The sequence below is a fragment of the Bos indicus x Bos taurus genome, chromosome 4 (genome assembly GCF_003369695.1).
Source record: "Bos indicus x Bos taurus breed Angus x Brahman F1 hybrid chromosome 4, Bos_hybrid_MaternalHap_v2.0, whole genome shotgun sequence".
In the NCBI taxonomy this organism is placed as follows: Eukaryota; Metazoa; Chordata; class Mammalia; order Artiodactyla; family Bovidae; genus Bos; species Bos indicus x Bos taurus.
In genome coordinates, this window is record NC_040079.1 from 68,466,643 (window position 1) to 68,486,608 (window position 19,966).

Sequence of the window (19,966 nt, forward strand, 5' to 3'; positions counted from 1 at the left end):
AGGTTCTTGTAGAACCATTCAACTTCAGCTTCTTCAGTATTACTGGTCGGGGCATAGACTTGGATTACTGTGATTTGAACAGTTTGCCTTGGAAACAGAGAGAGATCATTCTGTTGTTTTTGAGATTGCATCCAAGTACTGCATTTCAGACTCTTTTGTTGACTATGATGGTTACTCCATTTCTTCTAAGGGATTCTTGCCTGCAGTAGTAGATATAATGGTCATCTGAGTTAAATTCACCCATTCCAGTCCATTTTGGTTCGCTGATTCCTAAAATGTCAATGTTCACTCTTGCCATCTCCTGTTTGACCACTTTTAATTTGCCTTTATTCATGGACCTGATATTCCAGGTTCCTATGCAGTATTGCTGTTTACAGCATCGGATCTTGTTTCCATCACCAGTCACATCCACAACTGGGTGTTCTTTTTGCTTTGTCTCTGTCCCTTCATTCTTTCTGGAGTTATTTCTCCACTGATCTCCAGTAACATATTGGGCACCTACCGACCTGGGGAGTTCATCTTTCAGTGTCTTATCTTTTTGCCTTTTCATATTGTTCATGGGCTTCTCAAGGCAAGAATATGGAAATGGTTTACCATTTCCTTCTCTAGTGTACCACGTTTTGTAAGAACTTTCCACCATGACCTGTCCATCTTGGGTGGCCCTACACGGCATGGCTCATAATTTCACTGAGTTAGACAAGGCTGTGGTCCATGTGATCAGATTGGTTAGTTTCCTGTGATTGTGGTTTTCAGTCTATGTACTCTGATGGAGAAGGATAAGGGGCTTATAGAAGCTTCCTGAATGGAGAGACTGACTGAGGGGGAGACTGGGTCTTGTTCTGATGGGCGGGGCCATTCTTTAATCCAGTTTTCTGTTGATGGGTAGGCCTGTGTTCCCTCCCTGTTATTCACCTGGGGCTAAACTATGGTGGAGGTAATGAAGATAATGGTGACCTCCTTGAAAAGGTCCCATGCTCGCACTGCTGCACTTAGTGCCCCCAACCTGCAGTTGGCCACTGCCGACCCACACCTCCGCTAGTGACTCCTGGACACTCATGGGCAAGTCTGGGTCAGTCTCTTGTGGCATCACTGCTCCTTTCTCCTGGGTCCTGGTGCACACAGGATTCTGTTTGTGCCCTCTAAGAATCTATTTCCCCATTCCTGTGTAAGTTCTGACAGCTATATGATGGGGTTGATAGCAACCTCCTCCAAGAGGGCTTATGCCATACCCACGCCTGCTGCACCCTGAGCCCCTGCTCCTGCAGCAGTCCACTGCTGACCCGTACCTCCACAAGAGACACTCAAACACAGTTCTGTCCCAGTCTCTGTGGGTCTTTGGGTCCTGGTGCACACAAGGTTTGTTTGAGCCCTCTGAATGTCTCTGGCAGGTATGTTTGATTCTAAACGCGATTTTGCCCCTCCTACCATCTTGCTGGGGCTCTCCTTTGCCCTTGGACATGGGGTATCTCCTTAAAGTCTCTCCAGTGCTGCACAGTTTTACCTGTTGTAATTATTAATAAATGGTTGCACACAGATTATTGCAGACCACTGCAAATACAGGGCGATCTCTAGAATACCATTTCTGGACTCTCTCCTTGGTATTGCTGTGGTCACTATGTTTTTAAGTCAGACCTTGCTGACAGCATAGCACAGTTAACAAGCATGTGCTCTGGGGGAAGCTCATATTTCTTCTAGGTGTGTCGTGTTGTCATATTTCTTAACTGTTTTATGCCTCACTTTCCCCATCTGTAAAACAGGGCTAGCAGTAGGTCCTATCTAATAGGACCTACTGGTTTGAGGATTAATGTGTATACGCGATTAACACCAGTGTCTGGGACTTAATAAGCCTTCAATAAATGTTAGCTAGTGGTAATTTTGATGATGATAATGATCATATAGAAAGGAAGGTATACTTATGACGTGTATGGAGCAAAGCTATAGGTGATAGGTTGAGTTACAACTATGACTGATAGGCTGGAATGATATGCTGAAACCATTACTATTTAATAGTTTAGATTTTATCTTAAGATTTAAAATTTAATGGAGGCATATGTGGAAATCCTGCTCATAGATTCCAAAATTCTCCTGGCTGAAGTAATAGAGAGAAGACCTGCCTTTGAGTGAAATTGGTTTGGATAGAATGTGGAGTGAAGGTTTGTTGACCACATAGTCTTAGGAACAAAGTGCTGCAGCTGCTCAACTTCAGGGCCATCCTTGCTGGTACTCAGAGCTGGGGCAGTGGCCACGGGCTCCCCAGGCTGCATGTTTCCCTGGCTCTGTACTGGTCAGGTTTCAGGGATCCAGAGGATTATTTACAGTTGTAAATCTCATATTTTTAAATCACCCATGGCTCTGTAATAAAAATAAGTGAGAAGTTCTGCATACTGTGTCTTCAGTTAAAGGGCTGATGCTGCTAAGTCACTTCAGTTGTGTCCGACTCTGTGCAACCCCATAGACAGCAGCCCACCAGGCTCTGCCATCCCTGGGATTCTCCAAGCAAGAACACTGGAGTGGGTTGCCATTTCCTTCTCCAGTGCATGAAAGTGAAAAGTGAAAGTGAATCACTCAGTTGTGTCCGACTCTGTGACCCCATGGACTGCAGCCTACCAGGCTCCTCCGCCCATGGGATTTTCCAGGCAAGAGTACTGGAGTGGATAAGATTAGGTTTAGAGGAGATAATTTAACCATCTTAATAGCTGAAAGGTCAACTTGAGAAATAATCAAATTCTGTTCATTAAACTAAGAAGGAATTTTTAGATAAGGATCCATAGAGGGAATGGAGGGGCCAAAGTGATGAAAGGCAAGGGAGAGAAGACAGCTTCAGGATCATAGGTTTGGCTTTTTTTTTTTTTTTCACCTTTTTTTAATTGAGATATAAATTACGTGCTGTAACATACACAAGTCTTAAACATAGAGCTGGATGACTTTTCAGTTATGTATGAGTGAGTGAGTGAAGTTGCTCAGTCGTGTCCGACTCTGTGACCACATGGACTATAACCTGCCTGGCTCCTCACTCCATGGGATTCTCCAGGCAAAAATACTGGAATGGGTAGCCATTTTCTTCTCCAGGGGATATTCCTGACTCAGGGATCAAACCTTGGTCTCCCACTCTGCAGGCAGACTCTTTACCATCTGAGCCACCAGTTATATATACACACCTCTGTGATCACCGCCCAGGATCATAGAATTTTCCATCATCTCAGAAAGTTACCCCTCAACCCAGCTGTAACCATTTTTCTGACTTCTCTCACCATATATTAGTTTTGCAAACTTCACACAACCTCTTTGGAGTACTATCCACCAGTCATTTATCTGTCTTCTGACTAAATTCCATTTCCAGTTATATATCTAAGAACAATGAGTTTTTGGTTTTTTTTTAAGAAAAAACATACACAAGAATGATAACAACAGCTTTCTATATAATAGTGAAGAACTGGAAAACAATCCAAATAGCCATGAGCAAGAGAATAAACATATTGTGGTATATTCACACAATGAAATACTACTCAGCAATAAAAAGGGATGAGATACTGCTGTACGCTACAACATGGATGAACCTCAAAATATCATTTAGAATGAAAGAAGCCTGACACGAAAGTGCATACGCTATGACTCTAATTCTGTGGAGTTCAGGATTGTAGCTTTTAATTAAAGTTTTTTATGTCTATTTGATTTTACACACCTAAGATGCTTAGAGAAAGTTCTTCCCTTTTCATAAAAGGATCCATATGAAGCACAGGATGGCAAAGAAGTGGAAGGAGAATTAACGCCAGCAGTTCAGCTTTGCTTAAGTGAGAAACATCAGCATTCCTTCTTTCTATAATGAGTAATGGAAATATGTGATGTCTCATTATTTCCCTTCATTTCCTCCTTGGATTCTAATCCTTAAAGAGACTTTCTGGCAATAGTGGTAGCTACACACCACTTAAAAAGACAGAAAAGCACTGCATAGTTAGAGTCTCTTCATAAAATTGACTTAGAATAATTTCAAGTCTCTTCCTCAAAATAAAATTTCTGAATAAATTATAAGAAGTCTAGGAAAGCATCTTATTTGGTGTTATTTCCTGCTTTAAACTTCTGATACTACCATTTTCATCACTACTGTTAGTCACTCTGTTCCCCTTACCATTATATTCATTTCCCTGATTGCAAAAGCATAAAATGATAGTAGGCAGACAAATTTATGGAGATAGAGAACAGATTAGTGGTCACTGGGGGACAGGTATGGGTGACAAGGGAAAGAGCCAGCATAAGAGGATTCCTTTGGGAAAGTTGTATGTTTTGATAGTAGTGGTGGTTACATGAATCTAGCCTTGGGATGAAATTGCATAGAACCACAAACTCATAGGAATGCATGTAAAAAATGGTGAAAACTGAATAAGGTCTATAATTGACTTAATAGTACCATACCAGTGTCAGTCTCTTGGTTTTTATATCATTATACAGTTTTGTGAGTTGTTACCATTTGAGGGAAGCTTCACAGAACTCTGTGTACTATGTTCACAACTCTGTGACACTATAATTATTTCAAAATAATAATTTTAAAAATTATAATAGGCAGCAACCAGCAAGTCTCAGTCTTTTATTTTCCCTACAAAATGAAAAAGGCAGTGCTTATGGGGCAAGCGGCCTATAGTAATTAGCTTTCTCCTAAAGGTAGTGTATATAGTTTTTCTTAAAAACTGTGCCAAAACATGCAGTTCCTGCCTCCGATTTAGATGTTAGGCAGTTATTAGATTAAAATATGGTTAACAGTTGCACACTGCAAAAGAATACACTAACTTTTTTAAAGGCATGTAAATACATTTTCTAGATCTGCAGGGCTGACAGCACTTTGTGTAAGTTCTGCCTCTGTTTATGCTGTCTGTGTCTGGCTCTACCAATGTATTTGCCCATGATCTTGCTTCAGGCAGTTAGTAAAAAGAATCCTTCTATTTAGCATCATCATTATCTTTTAAAAATTCACTTATTACATGCACATCACAGGAAGCTTTGAAAATTCAGATAAACAGTAGAAAATTGTCTATAATCCCAGCACCCAGAAATAAAACTTAATATTTCATATGTATAATTCCAGCCTTTTTATCTCTCTGTGTATAAATGCTTTTCTTAAAATATGTGAAATCATAATTTTTGTAAACTTGTTTTACTTATTGATGTGTACACAATAATGCAGAACTTTCCCAGCTCATTAAATACTTACCTACCGTACAACTTAATGACTGCCCAGAATTGGACCTTGTGGATGGTGTAGCACCTTAGCCTTTCTTCTGTGATTGGACATTTAGGCTGTTTGCAGTTTTCTACCATTAGAAACAATGTTGTGATCTACATCCTTAAGGTTAAATCTTCATGCACAATCATGATGACTTCCCTTAAGATAAAGCCTTAGATGTAGAATTGCTGGGTAGGCAAAATGTTAAAGTATTTGATTTATATTGTCATAAATAAGTGTCATTTACAAAAATATGTTGTAAAAGAAAGCCTTATTTGAACAAGATGCTTTACCTGAAGGGATATTTAGGATCAGTTTCTTTATAATGATTCATCCCTCCTTAGAGACAGATTGCCATTACCAAATAGATGTCTTGCTTTGACACAATTAAAATAAAAATATTGAAACTATATAAGTAGGTTATGCAAGAATTGTTTGCTAGTTTTTCATTTTTGTTTAACAATGAAAGCAAAATAGTATACTAAAGAGATAACAAATGAAATAAACTTGCTACTAGTGGAGAATTGTGGTATTTATATTTTTCCTTCCCCCATTTGATACTGACTAAAATATATATTTTTATTAAGTATTATGATCATGTGCATATACTACCAACATCTTCACATACAATAAAGGAATAAGGGTAAACATTTTTTAAATGGGGAAAATATACCATAGTAGTTGTAATGTTGCAGAGTTGTGAATGTCTTGTCTATAGGAGTGAAAGAGTTAAAGATTGCCTTTGATTAGGCATCTCTGATATTCTGCTGAAACACCTCAGTCATATATATGTTTTTGCATTTCCAACTAGGTGAATGTGTTCCTTTGCTTCAAAACAACCTGAGCCTTCTCCTTGAGAAGCTAAATCCTTAGCAACAGGTTTTCTTTAGTTTTTCAAGTGAGGCTTCCTCTTGTGCTGCCACCTTCAAATAATTTTGACCATTATTTTCAGTTTCAGCTCCTTTCTAGAACTAATCCTTTGTTCCCATTTCATAGAAAGGTGCTAGATTGACACAGAAGGAACACAGATCACTCTAGGAAGGGTGAAAACAGGGCTTGCATGAGTGCTAAGTCGCTTCAGTTGTGTCCAGCTCTTTGTGACCCTATGAAATGTAGCCTGCCAGGTTCCTCTGTCCATGGGATTCTCCAGGCAAGAATACTGGAGTGGGTTTCCATGCCCTCCTCTAGGGGATCTTCCCAACTGACCCAGGGATTGAACCCACTTCTCTTATGTCTTGTGCATTAACAGGAGGGTTTTTCATGAGGGAAGCTAAGGGGCTTCCCTCAGAGCTCAGTTGGTAAAGAATCTACCTTCAATGCAGGAGATGCCGGTTCGATTCCTGGGTGTGGAGGATCTGCTGGAGAAGGGATAGGCTACCCACTCCAGTATTCTTGGGCTTCCCTTGTGGCTCAGCTGGTAAAGAATCCACCCGCAATGCAGGAGACCTGGGTTCGATCCCTGGATTGGGAAGAATCTGCCTGCAATGAGGGAGACCTGGGTTCGATCCTTGGGTTAGGAAGATTCCCTGGAGAAGGGAAAGGCTACCCACTCCAGTATTCTGGCCTGGAGAATTCCATGGACTATACAGTCCATGGGGTCACAAAGAGTCAGACACAACTGAGCAAATTTCACTTCACTCTTTACCACTACGGGCTTAGATAATGTTTAAATGAAAGGTCTGAACTTAAAAACGGAGAAGGCAATGGCACCCCACTTCAGTACTCTTGCCTGGAAAATCCCATGGACGGAGGAGACTGGCAGGCTACAGTCCATGGGGTCGAGAAGAGTCGGACAGGACTGAGCGACTTCACTTTCACTTTTCACTTTCATGCATTGGAGAAGGAAATGGCAACCCACTCCAGTGTTCTTGCCTGGAGAATCCCAGGGACGGAGGAGCCTGGTGGGCTGCCATCTATGGGGTCACACAGAGTCGGACATGACTGAAGTGACTTAGCAGCAGAACTTAAAAAAAGGAAAAAAGGTGTAAACTTTTAAGTAGAATGTGTGTTATCTGCAATTTTTTTCATTATCTTCTAATAACAATCAATAAGTGGACCCTAGCAAACAAGACAGTTGATTCCTGGACTGTTTTTCAGTTGCTAAGTCCTGTCTGACTTTTTGCGACCCCAGGGACTGTAGCACGCCAGGATCCTCTGTCCCTCACTACTGGGAAGTAGTTAAATGTTTAGATATTGGAAAAACAACAAGACAAATCCATGAGTGTCTGACCTTTTCCTTCTTTCTTAGTCACAAGCACATTTTATACTGTGCTTACAGTGCTTAAGTTTTGTTTGAATATAACTTATGAGATCAGGATTGCAGAGACATCTGGCCCTTTTAATTCTGTATTGGTATTTTCTCTGATTATTTGTATTTTATCAACGTCATGAAATTTCCTTCAAAGAGAAATTCCTCATGCTGGAGTTGGTGGTTAATTGGTTATTGAATGAGAGATTGTTTTTCTTTTATGAAATTATTTTCTCCTGCTGTTGTCTGTTGTCTAGTTATGGACTTTCCTTTTCATTCCTACTATAATGTCATTCTTCTAAAGTTGAAAACAGCCCTACAAGAAACTTGAAGAGAATTCCAAGTGTTAAGAGTTCTTCTAACCTAGAGTGAATTTTGTAGCACCTTAGAATGGCATATTTTTACCTGGTCTGAATTAAGAAAGTATTTCTATGTCATAGTAGTATAAATTACTATGAGTGTTAAAGAAATACAGTTCTGGTACGAAATAAGATCATAATTTACATACAAGTCTGCCCCCCATCAAGGGACTACCCTCTTTGAGTTGATCTACTCTTAGTTGCACTCTGCGCTTTATTCCCTGTAAATGGAATCTGGTTCTCATCCTCACCCCTCCATCTGAAATTATCTATACAAACCAAAAGGACCTGTTTTTCTGGGCAACAGATTAGGCTTCATAATTTGAAAGAGGCTTTGTCATGGGTTTTTAATGAACAAAAATTGTATAGTTTTATAAAGTTTTCTTATGTATATATAAATGTATATAGCTTTATAAAGATTTTTCTTCTCACGGTTAACAAAAAAACTGAATATAAATTTCTTGAAGCTTAATGCAAAGGAAATCTGGTTTAAATTTAAACCAGGTTTAAATTTTTAAAGATTAGTTTTTAAAATAAATTGATTTATCACTAAAATACTTATATTTTTTAAAAATCCAGGTAGTATTTTTTTCTTCACTTTAGTATTTCATATACCTCTTGAGAAATTTTATAAGTAACAAAGAGGTCCTATTTGCCTTTCTTGATATCAAGGCTCTTCATGTAATATTTATTTTATGTATTTATAGCTATTCTCTGCTTAAACTCAACATATGAAAATATACATTTTAAAACAGAAGATGATTGCCAGTGTGGTGGGCTTTAAACCTGAATTACTTACAGAAAACTGAATTACCTTGTTTGTCACATACCACCCAGATACATAAGAAACAGCTGTGTACTGCATACATTGATTGACATAGTCTTATGCTTTAGTAGGCTTATATGATTAAAATGCTAGTGTATTTAAAATTATTGCTCTTTGTTTGTACAAACGTATAACAGCTCCTACTTTTCTTTTCTCTCTGACAGATATAAGCTTACCAAAGTCGGCAACAATATGCTACACAGCTGCCTTGCTCAAAGCAAGAGCTGTCTCTGACAAGTAAGTGGAGAGTGACCTGGTGGTACTAGGTGTCGGTCTGGACTGAAGGAGATGCGTTGTGTCTGAGGGTTTCTCTGGAAGTTTTCCTTAGTCTATGAGACCCCTGCTTATGAGCATGCATTTTCCAAAACCTGCTGATCTTTCCTTTCACTACTAGAAGGAGGGAATGCATATCCCTAGGAATTGTAATGGTGAATGGGTCCCTAAAGAGGGATTTGTATGAAATTCCATGCCTCTGAGGTGACTTTTTTCCTTTTTTTTTTTTTTTTTTTCTTTTTTTGCCAGACCACAGATACCAAAAGGCCTGCTTGAGACTTACACAAAAATGCCTTCTTTGATTCTTTTTTTTTTTTTTTTTTTTTGGCGTATTCCTCTTCCTCCAGCAGTCCAGGATGGGGTAGTGGTCATAACAGAGATGTAATACAGTAAAAAGGGATGGTCATCCCCCATTCTTTATCTCAGCAATTCCAAACTGACTCCCCACCCAGGGTTCGTGAGTCACCATCTCAGTGGGACCTTGGCCCTTTTTATTCAGGCAGGTGACAATGGCATAGAGAATTTCCATAAACCAGGTGACTGGCAGGTGAAAGAGAACAGATGGCTTAACTGGTTTTGAGTTCATAAACGCTTACATGTCCCACTCCACTCCCTCTGGAGCATTGAAAAGCAGATACCAGGAAAAGAACACAGCCTCTGCTGTGTCAGACAGGTTTGCTGTTCAGTGTGTGTGCACTTCAAGACCGAAGTAATTTTCTTTCATTCTTTTTTATCCTGTAGATCGCCAGTACCTACTGCAACATCTTTTCTCCCTACACAGCGACTCCAGCTTGGGAGGGCAGGGCCAGGGTTGTCACAGCTTCCCCTGTGGTGTCTGCCTGCCAAGCACAGCTCTGGAGTTAGCCCTGGGTGTGAGGTGAGAAAGAGATTGCATGGTCTGGTTTTTTTCATTCACTCGGGCAGGTGTCTTGCCCGCAGTTTGGGCATGCACACGCCCCCTGCCGGAATGGCCCCCAGCAGGCTCGCCTGCTGCTGAAGCTGCAAGACTTAACCCTCCATCGCAGCACTGACATGGGGTTGGGAGCCTCCTTTAAAATTCTCCCCAGTTCTGTTTTTAACCAAGTGCGCTCTTCTGTAACCTAGTTTTCTCTTTTTCCTACACTGTCTGCCCTTGTCAGTCCTCCCCCCTCCCCTGACCTAAGCAGGTACCTCCTAGAAAACTTAGATTAGCTATTTAGACAGAGAGACTTGACAGCTGAATTGAATTCCTTCCACGATTAGACACAAGCACGCTTTCTGCTTCTGCTGGGGTTTTTGTTGGCCTCTGTCTGAAGGGTCTCTCAGAGGTCTGATGCAGTGGAGGTTTGGAGAGCTCATGGCTTTGGCTCGCTGTGGTTTTTCTGGGCCCTTGATGTGTGGATGCCTTTCCGGGTTAATGCCCAAGCAGTGGTCCCAACTGGATGGTGTTTGTCTTTCTGCTTTTCAGATTCTCTCCTGAGGCTGCATCTCGGCGGGGGCTGAGCACAGCAGAGATGAATGCGGTAGAGGCCATTCATAGAGCTGTGGAATTCAATCCTCACGTGCCAAAAGTGAGTCTGGAATCCCCGAAGGAGCTCGTTATGAGAGCAGAGAGTATGTGGTGACCACAATGTCATGTCTCGAATACACCCAGTTCTAAAAAGACTGAATTGCAACCAGTGAATTTTGGTTGAGGCCCTGCATAAGCTATGCTTATTAGCCTCATTTTTAAGCAAAAGCTACATTCAAGAGGCTTTGGGGCCCATTCTCGGGCTTCTTATAGTAAAGGTAAATTGATAGATCTAGCTTAGGCAGGCCAGGTCAGGAAGCCTGAAATTGGCAAAATATGGAGATCCCCAAGGATGTTGATGCATTTGATAGGAACTGCACATCAGTTATGGTCTTACTTAGCACCAACTCGAGAAATGAACCTTGCTGTGAAAAGCAATGGTAAAAAAAATTACTAATATGGAATTCTGTGTCTCCATAAGTGAAGTGAAGTAAAAGTCTTGCAGTTGTGTCAGACTCTTTGCGACCCCATGGACTATGCAGTCCATGGAATTCTCCAGGCCAGAATACTGGAGTGATAGCTTTTCCCTTCTCCAGGGGATCTTCCCAACCCAGGAATCAAACCCAGGTCTCCCACATTGCAGGCAGATTCTCTACCAGCTGAGCCACAAGGGAAGCCCAAGAATACTGGAGTGGGTAGCCTAACCCTTCTCAAAGCAGATCTTCCTGACCCAGGAATTGAACCAGGGTCTCTTGCATTGCAGGCTGAGTCTTTACCAACTGAGCTATCAGGAAAGCCCATAAGTAAATGATAATTAATCAGTATTGGCCAGCGAATAATGAGGAAAACCTCACAGTATGGAGGAGTATTCTTTTGACTTGTGAGTGCTATTTTAATAGGAAATATTTGTCTTGTTAACTACAAGACTGATCAATTTATAAATATTCAATATTTCCCGTGTGTTTTTTATCAATTTGATTTTAAGGGAGTCAAATCATGGCAGAGGATATTTCTGTAATCTTTTATTCAGAAGGAGAGTGTGTGTTCATGAATTACCTGTCTTTGAGTACCTGCTCCATGATAAGTTTATTGCTGAGGGCCATTTCTGTTTCTGGATATTATAAAGCATGACCTCTAGGAAACCTCCTATAGTTCATATCAGGTACAAGACAGTTTTCTTGGTAGAATGTCTGATGAAAATTTCTGTTGGTGAAAAGTGATAAAATCAGGCTGTTTTCTTGTTTTGTTGCAGTACTGTAGCAAAAGGGTGGATTTGGGGTGTGTGTGTGTGTGCCTGTGTGATGACTTATGGAGTTACCTACTTTAATTTACTTTGTTGATCTCCAGAGTGACAGAAATAGGTGATCTCTATCATTCCTAAGGTTTTACTCAGATCATGGTCATCTTCTCACAAAACAGGAAATTGAAGAGGGGTGCACAGTGCCACATTTGCAGAAGGATATATTTATCCACTGTAGTTTCAGTGGATAATGAGCAGCGTAGTATTTGTAGACTTAGGTATTGTATATAGGGTGGTATAAAATATATATCTATTTAATATCTTTTCAGATAAGTTAAAAACATATTATCAAATTTAATTAAAATGTAAAATGAATCATGAAAATATTATCCTGAATTACAGTAAACTTAGGTCATCAATTAATATTTATTGAATGCCATTCTCTAACTACATAGCTATTTTATGAGCACACATAGGTCTCTTTTACAAACAGTATTGGGCAATTGAGTCCTAGATTCCGAAACAAAAACTTGGGTTCCAGTTCTGGCTCTGTCATTTACTAATCATGGGATCTTGAGTTTAGCATCTCTGAACTCAAAGTTTTCCCTTGTCTTCCAAGTGAAGATAAAAATATAAGCCTCTCCTATGTTCTGTGATAAAGATCAAGTGAGATAATATATTTGAAGTTCTTTGAAAGTACTTGAGCGCACCATGTTTGTAAATCATTAAAATTATTGATATTTGGCTTGTTGGCAGCTCTTCAAGTATGGGACCTGAGTCTTAACTTTTTCGGTTATACCAGCCTAAGCCTGTCATCCTGAGACACAAGCTAGAAAACTGCAGCAATCCTTGGAACAATGCTTGTTGATTAGACATTTTAACTGAAGCTGTCATTTAATTCTAGATAATGGTCTTAAATGGTTGAGCCTTCAGAAGAGTAGTAAGAGCCCTAAGAAATAGTTTAAAGCTGCCATGGAAGAATTTGACTCAGTCAATTAGTATTCTAGTTGTAAAATAGAAGTCTTATAAAAGTGGAAATAACTAGAACAAGTTGAGAATATTTGATTTCACTCTAGCTTCCAGTGATTAAACCAATAGGTCATAGGAATAAAATGATTCTCCACCACTTTGCTTTATTGATGATTGTGCTGAGGAGAAAACTTGTTTCCAGATCCTCCTCATTATTGACATTTCTATGGGGGAAAAGCCCCATGAATCACTGACCTCATATGTGCAGAGTTAATCACATACCTCTGGTTCAGTTCAGTTTAGTCGCTCAGTCATGTCCGACTCTTTGCGACCCCATGAATCGCAGCACGCCAGGCCTCCCTGTCCATCACCAACTCCCAGAGTTCACCCAAACTCATGTGCATCTAGTTGGTCATACCATCCAGCCATCTCATCCTCTGTTGTCCCCTTCTCCTCCTGCCCCCAATCCCTCCCAGCATCAGGGTCTTTTCCAATGAGTCAACTCTTCGCATGAGGTGGCCAAAGTACTGGAGTTTCAGCCTCAGCATCAGTCCTTCCAATGAACCTCTGGTACATGTGTACATATGCAGACTGCTAGTAATATCTTTTATACATGTTCTGTTTGTTGGGACTGCTTCCTAACGTGTGCACACATGCACGTGTGTGTGTGTGTATGTATATGGGTGCCTTTTCGGGCAGAGAATAGCCTTAATTCTAAGAGACATCAATGGAGGATATAAACACTTAAGATTCTTTCAGTAAGAAGGGACTTTAAATGTCATGTGGGACACCTCCAAGATTTTAAGCTTAAATCTCTCATAATGATACTATTAAAGTTATGTTTATTATTGGTGTCTGTTAATGTTTACTATGTGGCAAGCACAGTGCTAACTGAACCACATATGCCATCTTATTTATTTTTCATAACAACACTGTGATACTGTTATCCCTGCTACATAGAAAAGGGCACTACAGGTTTGGAGAGGTTAAGTAATCTGCTGTTGGTTACACCATTAAGTAAATGACAGAGCCTGAACTGAGTCTGGGTTATCCAGCTCTTAAACATCTCCCTCCACTGTCCCCCAGATCCCGCCAGGTGGCAGACCAGCCTAGGCAGGAACCTAGAAATGATGGCAGCCACATCCCCTCCCAAGGCACTTGATTCCTGTGGACAATCCAGATTTCTTCAGGGTGTTATCGTGTCTTACTTACTTCCATAGTTTCTTTTCCTCTTTCACAAGAAGTTTTCAGTGGCCTACCCCCGGAATTTTCAGTATATACATGCTGTTTTACCCAATTATAGCCTGCTTGGAAGGAGAAAAAATACCAACTATGGTAACTGTGAATTGCCTTCCATAAATTTATAGTTTAGTTCCAACCCCAGTAAGAATAGTTAATATTTCAATGTCCAATGATAAATATTAGTTATTTACTCCAGGAGGGTTATTCCTGGGAACTCTCTTCACCTGCAAACATAAAGAATAGAGAGTATTCCTCCTAACCACACCACAGGACTGAGAAATAAATAACAATAGTACAAAGTTGTGGATTTTTGTTCTGAAGGAGAGCCTCAAAGTTGTTTGATTCCAAACATGATTTCTAAAGCTCTAGATTGCAGCAAAGTATAAGGAGGAAGCACCCCATAGACTCATGCTGCTGCTGCTGAGTCACTTCAGTCGTGTCCAACTCTATGCGACCCCATAGACGGCAGCCCACCAGGATGCCCCGTCCCTGGGATTCTCCAGGCAAGAACACTGGAGTGGGTTGCCATTTCCTTCTCCAATGCATGAAAGTGAAAAGTGAAAGTCAAGTCCCTCAGTCGTGTCCGACCCTCAGCGACCCATGGACTGCAGCCCACCAGGCTCCTCCGTCCATGGGATTCTCCAGGCAAGAGTCCTGGAGTTGGGTGCCACCGCCTTCTCCGCCATAGACTCATACTGCCATCAAATTGTGTTACTCCCTTCCCGAGGAAGTGCAGCTGTGTCTCCAGCCCTACAGAAGGTGTCAACTCCTTGGATAGTTCTTCAGGACTGCTTATGATCTAATCCAACTTGTCTTTTTATTTTTTCCTAGTTTCTTCCAACAGGCCATCCTCCTCACCCTTCACCCCCACAGTTGCAAGTCACTGCTGGGAATCGTGTACCTCCCCATCCCAGAATCATTCTTCCCCTCTGGTCTCTCACTACACCGCACTGATTATGTACCTACTGGTCACCTCTTTTGAGTTTGATGAGGGGTCTTAGGATCTTAATCATGCTGGTGATTTTCAAGACCTGGGTACACAGTTCAAAAAGACAAAGCTTTTAACCATTGGAGGAGTTTCCCATTCAATGTGCTTAAAATAGGAGTTTTGAATTTAAGGAGAGTTTCTCCATTTTTTAAAGAAAATTTCACTCACGTTGTTCTGTCGCTCAGTCGTGTCTGACTCTGCAACCCCATGGACTACAGCATGCCAGGTTTCACTGGCCTTCACCATGTAATGCTGGACCAATGAAGGGCCAGCTCGGTTCTATATTTTGTATTGTTACATTGTATTGCTATCTATTGTTTAATGGATTTTTAGCTTCAGTTTTTTTCTTCTGCTTTCCCTACAGATGTGCTTTTGCACCTGCTCTGCTCTTGCTCAGCCTGACAAGGAGGGGTACATTTCTATCAGAGATCTTTACACAGATCTAAGTTAATGAGTTTATGTGCTCTTAGTATGCCACACCTCCATCTCAAGGCTCTCCCTGTGAAGAGACACATTTTTGGTTTGGAGGATGTTGCATTCACTCCTTCAGGGTGCTAAAGATAAATTTCACTTTGACAAATGTCCAAAAAATGACTAAATTATTGGTTTGTTACAAGCTGCTTTAGGTATGGTTTTTCCCTCCATACTACTGCTGCTGCTAAGTCGCTTCAGTTGTGTCCGACTCTGTGCGACCCCATAGACGGCAGCCCACCAGGCTCCCCCGTCCCTGGGATTCTCCAGGCAAGAACAGTGGAGTGGGTTGCCATTTCCTTCTCCAATGCATGAAAGTGAAAAGTGAAAGTGAAGTCGCTCATTCTCATCCGACTTGTAGCAACCCCATGGACTGCAGCCTACCAGGCTCCTCTGCCCATGGAATTTTCCAGGCAAGAGTACTGGAGTGGGGTGCCATTGCCTTCTCTGTTTCCCTCCATAGTGGTATTATAATTATATATATATATATATATATATATTTGAGAAAAGAGTAAAGAAATCATTCATAATCCCTTCATATCTAGTCACGGTGGTGGTGGTTTAGTCACTAAGTCGTGTCTGACTCTTGCGACCCCATGGCCTATAGCCTACTAGGCTCTTCTCTGCTCATGGGATTCTCCAGGCAAGAATACTAAAGTGGGTTGACATTTCTTTCTCCAGGGGATCTTCCCAACCCAAGGATCGAACCCACGTCTCCTGCATTGTAGGTACATTCTTTACGAACTGAGCCACCAGGGAAGCCCCCATATCTAGAAGGAGTAAGTGAAGTGAAGTCGCTCAGTCATGTCCAACTCTTTGCGACCCCATGGACTACAGCTTTCCAGGCTCCTCCGTCCATGGGATTTTCCAGGCAAGAGTACTGGAGTGGGTTGCCATTTCCTTCTCCAGGGGATCTTCCCAACTCAGGGATTGAACCCGGGTCTCCCACATGGCAGGCGGACGCTTTACCCTCTAAGCCACCAGGGAAGCCAAAAATATTTCTTTGAGCCGCTTTTTGGCGGGGGGGGTCGGCAAGAATACTGGAGTGGGTTGCCATTCCCTTCTCCAGGAGATCTTTCCAACCCAGGGATTGAACCTGGGTCTCCCGCATTGTAGGCAGATGCTTTACCATCTGAGCCACCAGGAAAGTCACTGAAGGAGTAAATATATCCCTAATTCCCAACCATATACTCCAACTGAACAGTCCATGTTAATTTTCAAAAATATGAATATGCTGTGTGATTGTGATTCCTAAGTATTAAAAAAAATGCATAGAAAAAAGGCAGGAAGAAAATAGTCTTTAATATAATCTTATGGTTGGGAATTGGGGTATGTTTACTCCTTCTTGGGGAGGATCATCAGATTTTCAGAGTTCTTTGACCTTAAAATTGTTATCCTCTAGCTTCACAGTAAAGTCCAAGTCTTTAGCCATGTGCTTTCAAAAATTTAAAAATATTTTCTGGATGATTTACTTCCTTTTTCATTATAAAAAGTATATAACATAAAATTTACCCTCTTAACACATTTTAAAGTGTAAGCATAGTGTTGTTAACTATAAGCCCATTGTAGTACTGCAGATCTCTAGAATCTTCTTCTTCCTGACTGAAACTATATGCCAACTGAACAGCAACTCAGCATTTCTCTTTCCCCCCAGGTCCTGGTAACAATCATTCTACTTTCTGCTTCTATGCATTTTACTACTTTAGCTACCTCATACAGGTGGAATCATGTATTATTTGTCCTTCTGTGACTAGTTTATCTCACTTTGCATGACGTCCTCCAAGTTCATCCATTTTGTTGCACAAAGCAGAATTTCCTGCCTTTTTAAGACTGAACAATATTCCAATATGGTGTTTATATGTATACACCACATTTTCTTTCTTTATGCATTCATTGATGGAAAATTAGATTGTTTCCACTTCATTACTGTTGTGAATAATGCTGCAGTGAACATGGGAGTGCAAATATCTCTTCAATTCTGTTTTCAGTTCTTTCAGATGAATCCCCAGAAGTGTGATTTTTGGATCATATTTTTTATTTTTTGAGGGGTCTTCATATTGCCTGTCCCGTTTTACATCCCGCCCCCGAACTGTGCACAGGAATTCTAGTTTCTTCACTTCCGTGCTAACACTTGTCATATTCAATTTTTTGATAGTGGCCAATCTAATACGTGTGAGGTAGTATCTAATTGCGGTTTTGATTTGCATTTTCCTGATGGTCTGTGATGTTACCTTTTCATGTACCCGTTGATCATTGTATGTCTTCTTTGAAGAAATGGCTATTCAAGTCCTTTGCTGACTCTTAAATCAGGTCATTTTCACTGAGTTGGGGTTCCATTATTTATTTGGATATTAACTTCTTTTCAGATATGGTTTACAAATATTTTCTCCCTTTTCATAGGCTGCCTCTTCTGTTGTTTCCTTGACTATGCAAGAGCTTTTCATTTTAATGCAGTCCCACTTGTCTACTTTGCTTTTGTTGCCAGTGCTTTTGGTATCATTCCAAGCCATCATTGCCAAGACCCAGTGTTAGGAAGTGTTTCCTGTGTGTTTAAGTCTTAATGCATTTTGAGTTGATTTTTGCCTATGGTGTAAAATACAGGTGCAATTTTATTCTTTAGCATGTGGATATCCAGGTTTTCCAGCACCATTTGTTGAAGAGAATGATTTGTTTTTTTGTGTTCTCTAATTGTAGGCATCAGTTTGAGGTCATCTCAACTAGTGAATGTCTTTGGGCATAAAGATTTTTTTGGTCTTTAAAGATTATTAAATTTATCTTAGGATAAATTTACATAATAAGAATGACTGAATAACATATAGAAGCATTTAGGGTTCTTAATATTTATTGCTGAATTGCTTACCAAAAAAATTATAGCAGTTTACACTCGCATCAGCTGGTGACTCTTACTTTTCCCTTTTATCACACTCTCACCAACATGGAGCAGTTTGTCTAAAACCAAAAAAAAAAAAAAAAAAAGAAGGAAAATAGAAATGATGATTTTTATTAAGTACAGACAGATGTAATTCTGTTCTTTTACTTTGTATTTCTTTGCCACTGCTAGTAATGTGGAACATCATCAGCTATTTGTGTTTATTCTTGTCTGAATTGTCAGGCCCAGTATGTAGAGTTCCTGTTATTACTGGGAAAATGTTAATTACAATGATGATGCAAGGGGTATGAACATAAGTAGGCAGACTCATCAAGTATTATTGGAGAAGTTCAAAAGTATTTGAAACAAGAACTCCCACTTCCTGTCCACAAGACCAGAGGGAAGTATGGGAAGAAAGAGTTAATTAGCTCCCTGCCAGGTTTCTTGTTTTGATAAAATGGGGATAAGAATAAAGGCTTCATAAGGTTGATGAAAAGTAAGTGGAATTACACTGCATAGCTTGTTCGGAAGATAGTAGGTGTGCGGTACGTGCTGGCCCTTTCGTCGCCTCTTCCCTCGTACCCTCAGCTGTTTCTGCACTTGCGCGCTGGCCAAGTACAGGCTGTTTAGAAACGTACTTTAATGATACTTCTTAGACTGCCATAGTCTGAAGAAGTATAGCCAGAGAGAGTAACAGTGGCTCTACAGTGCCCTGACCTGGAGTGCCCACAGATTCTCCTCAGCCTCCAGACTTGGAAGAGGCTCTAGCATGTTCCGGCTGCAGCTGTTGTCTTCATGAATTTCTAGTTTGTAACTGCTGGCTAAGTCCTTCACTTGTGACTGATTAAGAGTTACCCATTTCCGACCTCTGCCTCGTACCCCTATTCTAGCACAGTCATTCCTACTTGCCACCACCAAAAAAAAACCCAAACCAAACACCAACAAACTAATTAATAATGATGTATTATTTTTAAAGCAATAAACAGTTTTTTCCCTCCTATTGCAGTCTTACATGAAACCTCAGTGAACAAAGTAATTAAAAGTAGAATCACTCTGATTGAAACTGGGATGAGAAGGCTGGTAGCCCTGCAACCCCAAGGCACCTCTTCATACAGTTTAAAAAATAACAGAAGCCTGGGAGTCATCCCCATCACCACAGGATAGTCCCAAACTCATGAGGTCCCACCCATAGAACAGAAGGCCCCACACCCATTCTGAGCCCTGGGTGGTTGGAGTACTTGGGTGCTGTGGGTGGAGCTGTTGAGGGAGAAAAATCAAGAAAAATCACCAGGACCGAAGGGGGAAAACTTTCCTCTTCATCTTGCCCCAAATCCCAGTGCTGCTAAATCTCAGGCTTGTCTTCCTGGGCCCCTCCAGGGGCCTGCAGGGGGTGCATAGGCATCCTGAGGGTGCTGGCAGAAAGGGGCTCGCCACACTCCTGACCCTCAGTCAGCAACAGGGCAGCCTGGGCGCCTGCCACAGAACTTTGAGGTGAGGATCTAGTTTTTAAATGATAAAAGGAGCATGGAAGGAAAGGCATAAGAAAATGTAGAGGGAAGAATGAAGAATGTTATGACAGAAATGCATTCCCATTAAAAATTTTGCATTTTTTTTAAAAGGAAAGTTCGTCTCGTGTTAATCTAAAATTTCATGGGGATTTCTAGAGGTTTGTGGGGAAAAGCATCCTGGTAAATGTATATGCTAATGGTGTATCCACGGGACTTTGTTATAGTGATGGAAATTCTGTTTCTTGCAAACACTAATGTAATCCTCCCTT

At 40.8% G+C, this 19,966-nt stretch overlaps 1 protein-coding gene across 9 annotated transcripts in view; it reads left to right on the forward strand.

Moving 5' to 3' along the window:
• ST7 (suppression of tumorigenicity 7) overlaps nucleotides 1–19,966 on the forward strand; it is a 267,772-nt gene that overhangs the window by 215,858 nt on the left and 31,948 nt on the right. For 8 of the 9 annotated variants that reach the window (XM_027539603.1, XM_027539609.1, XM_027539600.1 and 5 more), the window contains 2 exons: nucleotides 8,813–8,885; nucleotides 10,369–10,471. In XM_027539603.1, coding sequence (XP_027395404.1) covers nucleotides 8,813–8,885; nucleotides 10,369–10,471 — 176 coding nt within the window. Of the gene's footprint in view, nucleotides 1–8,812; nucleotides 8,886–9,662; nucleotides 9,799–10,368; nucleotides 10,472–19,966 lie in introns of those variants that run through there. The other variant, XM_027539608.1, reaches the window with a different exon arrangement.